Source organism: Gossypium hirsutum, chromosome D07 (assembly GCF_007990345.1).
Source record: "Gossypium hirsutum isolate 1008001.06 chromosome D07, Gossypium_hirsutum_v2.1, whole genome shotgun sequence".
In the NCBI taxonomy this organism is placed as follows: Eukaryota; Viridiplantae; Streptophyta; class Magnoliopsida; order Malvales; family Malvaceae; genus Gossypium; species Gossypium hirsutum.
Window position 1 is genome coordinate 23111493 of NC_053443.1, and position 8655 is coordinate 23120147.

Sequence of the window (8655 nt, forward strand, 5' to 3'; positions counted from 1 at the left end):
TACTATCTATTAAAGGACTTCAATGTAAAATTGTTGAGTATGAAGGGCAAAATTGTCAGGATAAAACAAAACCTGTTCAAAACGGCAAGTCGTTTTGGTTTTCCCGTCAGCTAAACTATATTGCTTGAACTCGTGCCTGGTAGGGGCTGTAAAGGGGGAAAAAAAGGGCGAAACGTCTTCGTTTCGGGCAAGCGTATCCGTTGCAGGTTTGTAGCGGCGCGGCTGAAATCTCAAGTGAAATGAAGCGGGAAACATAACTTGAAATAGTCTAAATACAATGGTCGGATCTAGAGTTTTAGAGCTATTGGCTGTGTTAGATTTTTGAAGAAGCCCCTTTCCCTCGGCTAAATAACAAGACAGCATTGAAACGAAGGTCAATCGTGCCCTGAATCCCAGTTCGCCAGTCCTTTCCATGTCGAGAACCAAGCACACCGCTGCTAAGAAACCAAGACGGAAGCCATCTGGTATTTTCTCTCTTTCTATCTTTCTCTACAACAGATAAATTTGCTTTGAATTTTGCTAACTGCTACTGTTTTCTCTCTCTTAATCTGCAAAATGTAGCTGCCGCTGCGGCTTCACCGGCGACGGCATCACCACATACCAGATCGGTAACTTTTCCTTTCTCTGATTTTTTTAAACTTCATTTGGATTTGTCTCGTTAATGAGAAAATGTTGATAGAGAATCCAGAAAATTAGGTCATCTTGTTGATTTTTACGTTGTCTTGGGGGAAAATTGAAGAAGACGGAAATTTTATTCTTCTTAGCTCTCCCAAGCTGGATTTTATTCTTCTTGTCCATGTGGTGGCTGGCTAAGTAGAGTGAGGAAGCTAGACAAGAACAAATTTTGAAACATTCAACATAGATCCGAGCAATTACTGCTAACAGCTGTTATGTTTATAGCAAATCCAAATTTACTATTTCTCTTTTTTTTTTCTTTTAATTCTTTTGGTAATCGAATTTTGTACCTATCCAAAGAAAAGTAGGAAGACATGCTAGAAGAAACAACCTGCACAAATATGAAAAGAATGAAACCAAAATCAAACAAAAATGTTATCTTCCAACCTCCGTTAGCACATAATATAGCATTTTTATTTGTCTTTTCACTCCCGCCCCTTACATTTTCCCTTATTTTCCTTCTTTATTACAAGTGCAAAACAAATCTGAGTCAGATACGCAATCTTTTGTTCCTGAAGGTAACTGCAAAAAAAACTGGAGGACCGGGCACACCAAGTGAGTTTTTCTCGGATCTGATAACTCCCCCTCTTTTTCCCGCACTAAAAGTAACAAAGTACATGCTATATCAAAGATTAAATGTTCTTTCCATACAAAGAAGAAGATTAAATGTTCTGCTTGTTTATTGTTTAAGCTCCAGGAAAATTGAAGAGGCCTCATCGTTTTCGAGCAGGAACTAGGGCTCTTCAAGAGATTCGGAAATACCAGAAGACCTCAAATCTACTCGTTCCTGCTGCCAGCTTCATCAGAGAAGTGAGCTCTCTTCCTCATCTTCTTTATGTTTTTGGTGCTTATTTAGTTTATGCACATAACAGTTGCTGCAGTATATGAAACTGTAATATTATTATGGTAAATTGAGATTAAAGTAAGCTCTATTGGCTATGAGTGCATGACTTATGGTTGAATTTGATTAAAGGAGGCATCTTATTAAATTTCTATATTTGACTCTAAAATTTTACAATTAGCTGATATTAACATGTCCGCAGTGACTTATCCGAATCATCTCTGCGCGAATTATGCAGCACCTTTCAGCTAAGCATTGTTATGATTTATGAGGCTTAATCAGAAGGTATTGATGTTCTATGTGAAATTTTGTAGGTAAGAGCTATTAGCTACCGATTTGCTCCAGACATAAGTCGCTGGCAAGCTGAAGCTTTAGTTGCAATTCAAGAGGTTTGGTAACTTATCCAATCTTCTAAACTAATGAAAAAATTGTAAGACTTCAAAATCAAATACAGACAAACACAGTAAAACACATACATTCTGATTTTTGGCATATGGTTGTGGATGTGTTTGGTCTGTTATAAATCATGCTTCCTGACCTCCATATTATCATGAATGCATAGGTTAGATTGCTAATATTCACATGCAAATTATTTTACCCTTATTATCATGTATGCATAGGTTGTCCAAAAAATGAACTTGCGTCTGAGTGGTATGATTATGCTAAATTGCTAATTTCCATTTGCTGAATTGAACTGTATGATTATGATGAGCTGTAGTCTGTTTCAGTTTGTCATAGATCATTTGAAAATAAGTAACGGCAAGGCAATTTGTAATACCAATAAATTTTCTACTTTATATTTTGAAGAGCATATAACTTCAGGTGCATATGTAGGCAGCAGAGGACTTTTTGATTCAATTGTTTGGAGATGCAATGCTGTGTGCAATTCATGCAAAGCGTGTTACACTGAGTAAGTTAAACAGTGGAGAAACTGGTGTTGTTTTTGTTTGAACATTTTCATGTTGGCGATATTTGTTCTGCATTTTAGGTTTTCCTAAGTTAATGTTGAAATGTTGTAGTGACCTAAAGGTAGTCATATAACCCATAACCCATAATAACATGGCGGTATAAATTGGTAACATTATGAAGTCAACTCTGGGGTTTATTTAAGTTGTTTATATTAACGGAGATCATTCAGGTTTCAGCCTATTAATCTTTTCCTCTGTTGAAGTCTCTCTCAATTAAGGGAAACAAGGAGAAGTTTAGGAGGGGTAGCTATTTGTAATGTTTATTTTGAATATCTAGCTTACTCTTTGATTAGAAGAGTAAAATCTGACTTGCTGAGTATCAGTTTTATTGCATTTTTAATTGTTATCTTCATCTATACTTATAAAATTTAGACTATGTTTTAATCTTGAAATCTCTGTACCCTCTATATCCTGTGTGTCTAGCTATATTCTTATGCATCATTTGCTTAGCACATTATTATTAACAATCAATTTATTGCATTTCTCCTTTCAAAAGGAACGAACTAACTTGATATACTTTTTCTTGCCTCAGTGAAGAAGGATATTCAGTTGGCAAGGCGACTTGGTGGGATGGGCCAACCGTGGTGAGATACTGTACTATAACCTAAACTAGCCTTCAACCTAGCTATTCTGAAAATTGAAATTTAGTTGTGTTTTGAAATGTAACCTTTCTTTTGCAAGACTTCAGTGTAATGGTTCTTGAAACCTACACCGCCTTCAGCTAACTGCACATTTGGTTGGGGATATGGACTAGCCTTCCTCCAATATTCTGTGATGAATCATTTTTCAATAGTTTAATTGGAATGAATGGTGAATTCTATGTAATACAATTCATCCTTTCTTCTCTTTTGTCTTATAGTAATCATTTTTGGAGGATGTCAAGGAATGGGTAATTTTATGGAACAAGGACTGGCAACATTCAACATATTTTCTTATTTTCCCTTATAAAAGTTTATAAGATATTAATAATAAAAGTAATTATTTGATACACCGGCTGTGGAAATTTTTTATTTTAAAAGTAATTTATTTATCTTTTATTTTTTTAGAAACACTATTTAATAACACAAGACAAAATCTCAACCTATAATAATATGGAAGAAATATTATTCTTAATGTAAGGGTAAAATTTTCATGTTATTCCATTTCTTACAAAGGAAGTTTATAAGGATAAATTTTAAAAGTATACATGAACTTTAATGTAAAGTGTAATTGTATATATGAATTTTAATTTGATGTAATTATACACGTGAAACTCTAATTGTGGTTCAAATATATATTTGAAACTTTAATTTTGATTTATTCATGCACATTTAAAGAAATAAACATATTAAATTATTTTTATATTGGATAAATATAAATATTTATGTGCATATAAATATAAAATAATGTTATATCAATAATTGTGTTAATAATTTACAAGAATTGAATCAAATCAAAATTTCATATATAAAATTACACAAAATCAAAATTTATGTATATAATTACACATTAAACCATAATTTATCTATAATTTTGAGATTTATTCCAAGTTTGTAAGATTTTAATAAATATATAAATAAAATAATGTTTTTAATTTAAGGGCAAAATTTTCGTTTTAATCTATTTCTTACAAATTCTCTAATATTATTTTATCTGATAAAAAAATACAATTCATGTTTATCAAACTCAATAATATTTATTGCCTCTTCTCAATTTTAATTAAATAACTATTTTTTCTAGTCTATTTCATTCCAGGAAATTAAACATGACGTATGTTTGACTAGAACCGGAAAAGTAGCAAACCGTTCATGATGTAAGAAGCAACGAAGTTAAATAATGGCAATTTACCAATAAAAGCCCTTTTTTTCAAAAATTACCGAAAAGGGCCCAGTATTTAAATATTTACCGGAATGGTCTATTTTTCGCAAAATTGCGTACCCTGACATCGCGCTGACATGGACGCGATTTTGCCGTTTTCTCACGTTAGGTTTTTTTTGGCTTTTAGGGTTTAGGGTTCAGACTTTTTAGGGTTTTTAGATCCTGGAAGAAATAATTTCGAGTTGACGTTTCTGATCAAATAGTATAAAATCGCTTCTAGCAGTATGCTATTTGAGAAGAATTTGTGAAATCGCGCCCTCGTGGACTCGCTTTTGCTACAGTAGGTCACGGAAGAAATAATTATTTTTTTGACGTTTCTGAGCAAATAGTATAAAATCGCTTCTAGCAGGATGCTATTTGATAAGAATTTGTGAAATCGCGCCCTCGTGGACACGCTTTTGCTACAGTAGGTCACGAAAGAAATAATTATTTTTTTGACGTTTCTGAGCAAATAGTATAAAATCGCTTCTAGCAGGATGCTATTTGAGAAGAATTTTTAAAATCGCGCCCTCGTGGACGCGCTTTTGCTACAGTAGCATGTTTGGTCTGAGGCTATAAATTAGGCAGAAAATGTTTTTAGAATGCATAAGTCACAGCAGAAACAATTTAAAGAGGCTAAGAAGGTTAGAGTTTCAAATATGAGTGAACGTATTAGTGCTGTTATTTACTACGATGGTGAGGTTTGTCACACCGAGAATGGTGTTGTTTTTTTGTAAGAGAATACGGTACGACTGGTTTTTAACCAGAACATAGATTTGACAGAACTTCGTAAAAGAATTAGGCGTAAAATTTTCGGAACGACGCCAATGAAAGTTCTGTCTATCACGTATCGATTTTGTTCTTCTGTTGATTCGGTGACATATGACTCGTTCGACATAAAAGGTGCTCGTAGCTTGGAGGCAATGGTGCAGACTCATCTTGCTAGTGGAGCACCTTATATTGAGTTATATGTACAATTTACATCGCCAACTGATGTACTTGCAACCGGTGTTCGAGATGTATACACCACCCCTGGCCGACACTCGGTCAGCGGGTTACAAAATACAGAACAACCCATGTTCGATAGCGGTGTTGAATGCACATCCCCTGTAAGACACTCTGTCGGTGGATGAGACATGTACGTCGGTGGCTCGATGTTTGATGCTAGAAATACGTACTGGGGAGTGGCATCAAGTTTTAGTGGGTGGCAATCTACATCCAATTGGGGACATTATCAAATGCCCAGAAGAAGGGATGATGTACTCCCTACGACGTCAATCGGTGAGGGGACCTCGTACACTGCAAATGATTGTGGGTTAGAAGATGACTCCGATATGGATCCACCTCGAGAGCCCAGGCCGGATGATGCAGAAGTTGGCTTATTTTCTGAACCGAAGCCTATTCCAACAGAAGCTGAAGATGCTGAAAGGAGTTCAGATGAGGAAGAAAATCCACGATTCAGAGCATACTCACCTCTAACCCGCATGCATAATGTCGATCTGTCTGCAGATGATGCGTTAGAGTTTTCAGATCTACCACACCGGTTGCGTGATCGTACAAGTTCGTGGGTAGATTTCGGTGAACTTGAAGTTGGTAATCAGTTTACCAACAAGGATAGTTTTATTGGTGCTTTGAAACAACATAGTATCAAAAACGACGTTAACTACCACGTCGTTAAATCAAAATCTGATAAGTTTGAGGCGAAGTGTGCGGTGCAAGACGGCACATGTTCATGGAAAATCTACGCATTGTTAAGGAAAATGACAGAGTTGTGAGAGATAAAAAAGTACAAATGTCCATATACATGTGCTGCAGGTACAGTATTGACGGTATCTGAATAATACTTTTATTATGAAATGTTGCATTATTTAATATACTCCCTTTATAGGTGTTTCACAAAATCATCCCAAAATGGATTCAGCTATGTTAGCTAGCTTGATACTACCCACGATAAAAGCATATCCTAGGACTTCAGTACCGGTGTTAATTGCCAATATCCGTAGCCAAATGGGGTACACGCCCTCTTACCGCAAGGCTTAGATAGTTAAGAAAAAGGCGTTGGAGAAGATGCATAGTGGGTGGGACGCCTCATATAATGTAATATGGCAGTGGTGTCAGGTGCTAGAGAGATACGTCCTAGGTGCCATCACAGACCTTGAAACGGAACATGCATACTACAACGGCCGATTGCTACGTGGATGCCAATTGTTCAAATGCCTGTTTTGGACCTTTAAGCAATGCCGAGACGCATTTCCATACTGCAAGCTGTTGGTACAAATTGACGGTACCTTTATGTTCGGTAGGTATACTCATCGGCTATTGCTTGTAGTGGCACGGGATGGCGGTGGGAGAATTCTTCCAATTGCATTTACAATAACACCGGGGGAGTCGTCTGATGACTGAGATTTCTTTCTCTCTAGGTTAAGGAGGCATGTGTGCCCCCAACCTGATATCTGTGTTATTTCAGATTGGGGCGCCGGTATACTAGCTGCATTTGATCGAGAGGGAAGCTTATGGCAGCGCACACACCATAGATATTGCCTAAGACACGTTGCTTCGAACTACTACAGGCAATATCCATCTAAGAGCGAACGACTACAAATAACCAACATGGGTATTTAGTCTATATCTGTGTTATTTCGTTTGTCAATTTGAATTAGTTTTATTGGTAGAAGTGGTATAAATTATTCGCTATGATCTTATATTGGCAGGGTATGAAATAAATAAAGATCATTTTTACGAGATGTTGGCAATTTTACGTTCAATTAACGGAGAAGGGGCGGACTACCTTTGTAACATACATTTCGAACAGTGGGCACAAGCATACGACGACGGCCTATGATATGACCATATGACGTTGAACCTGGCTGAATGCATAAATTCTGTTCTTAAAGGAACGCGCCATCTACCAATAACATCGATTGTGCGAGAGACATATTTTCGTTTGGCGGTGCTATTTCCAAAGCTAGCAGCAAGTTATGCAGGCCAGATGCAGGAAGGCCATGTATGGTGCAGTAAGGTAGTTCAAGAAATTAACAAGGCCAAAGCGAGGGCAAACACCATGCACACAGTGTATCACGATCGAGACAATTTATGGTTTCGCGTGACAGAGTTTGACAGACCGCACCAAGGTGTTGTTGGCGGGCAATATCGTGTACACTTGTGAAATAGGACTTGTGACTGTGGGATGTTTGATGCACTTCGTTATCCATGCGCTCATGTTATTGCAGCTTGTCAGAAACTCCGTCTGGATCCGATGAGTTATGTGGACGAAGTGTACAAATTAGAAAACATGTACAACGTCTAGAGACACGTTTTCCCACCGGTCCCAGATGAACGTAAGTGGCCGCCCGTATCTGTTGCTCCTTTTAAGCTGTTACCGGATAGAGAATTACGTCGCAAACCAAAGGGTCGACCTTGCTCGACTAAAATACGTAACAATATGGATATCCGAGAAACAGCTAGTCAAACGAAGTTGTGCGGATGGTGTAGGAATCCAGGCCATACAAGTCGTCATGCCCTAATCGCAATAGTTGAATGTAATTATAAAAAAATTAACTTTGTGCAATTATTAATTGATAAATTGTATTAACTCAAAAAATTGTATTACTAGTTAGTAAAATTATCAAATTATATAAAATTATTAATTGTTAGTACCAGTCAAAACATTTTTCCAAATCTAACATTATGTGAATGTAAAATTATTAACTCTAAAAATTGTATTAATGGTTAGTAAAATTATCAAATTATATAAAATTATTAATTGTTAGTAGCAGTCAAAATATTTTTCCAAATCTAACATTACGTGAATGTAAAATTATTAACTTAGTTTAGGGTTTTTAATTAAATTAGGTTAGGAGTAGGGTTTTAAAGTTAAGGGTTAGGGTTTTTAAGTTAAGGGGTTAGGGTTTTAATTAAATTAGGTTAGGGTTAGGGTTTCTAATTAAATTAGGTTAGGGTTAGGGTTTTTAGTTAAATTATGTTAGGATTTTTAAAGTTAAGGTTTAGGGTTTTTAAGTTAAGGTTAAGTTAGGGTTAGGGTTTTTAATTAAATTAGGTTAGGATTAGGGTTTTTAATTAAATTAGGTTAGGGTTAAAGTTAAGGTTTAGGGTTTTTAATTAAATTAGGTTAGGGTTAGGGTTTTAGGGTTTAGGGTTAGGGGTTTTAATTAAATTAGGTTATGGTTTTGTATTAAATTAGGTTAGGGTTTTTAAAGTTAAGGTTTAGGAGTTTTAAGTTAAGGTTTAGGGTTTTTAATTAAATTAGGTTAGGGTTAGGGTTTTTAATTAAATTAGGTTAGAGTTAGGGTTTTTAAGGGTTTTGTATTAAATTAG

The 8655-nt window shown here is 35.8% G+C and overlaps 1 protein-coding gene across 5 annotated transcripts; it reads left to right on the forward strand.

Annotated features, from left to right (window-relative positions):
* The first annotated feature begins 96 nt into the window (after window positions 1-96).
* On the forward strand, window positions 97-3328 carry LOC107954499 (histone H3-like centromeric protein HTR12). Of its 5 annotated transcripts, none has more exons than XM_016890085.2 (7): window positions 97-464; window positions 562-608; window positions 1194-1230; window positions 1373-1485; window positions 1831-1905; window positions 2351-2426; window positions 3017-3328. In XM_016890085.2, the coding sequence occupies exons 1-7, from the start codon at window positions 413-415 to the stop codon at window positions 3070-3072; spliced, it is 456 nt and encodes a 151-aa protein (XP_016745574.2). In that variant the 5' UTR covers window positions 97-412; the 3' UTR covers window positions 3073-3328. The 5 variants fall into 5 exon arrangements, 4 of the variants coding, with proteins under 4 accessions (XP_016745574.2, XP_016745573.2, XP_016745570.2 ...); XM_016890084.2 differs by having other exon boundaries at window positions 113-464; window positions 1367-1485; XM_016890081.2 differs by having other exon boundaries at window positions 114-464; window positions 1149-1230; window positions 1367-1485.
* The last annotated feature ends 5327 nt before the right edge of the window (window positions 3329-8655 follow it).

Coding starts and splice junctions, on each gene's coding strand:
- LOC107954499 (XM_016890081.2), top strand. CDS start 413: ATGTCGAGAACCAAGCACACCGCTGCTAAGAAACCAAGACGGAAGCCA. Junction 1,231..1,366: donor TGGAGGACCGGGCACACCAA/GTGAGTTTTTCT, acceptor TTATTGTTTAAG/CTCCAGGAAAATTGAAGAGG. Junction 2,427..3,016: donor TGCAAAGCGTGTTACACTGA/GTAAGTTAAACA, acceptor TTCTTGCCTCAG/TGAAGAAGGATATTCAGTTG.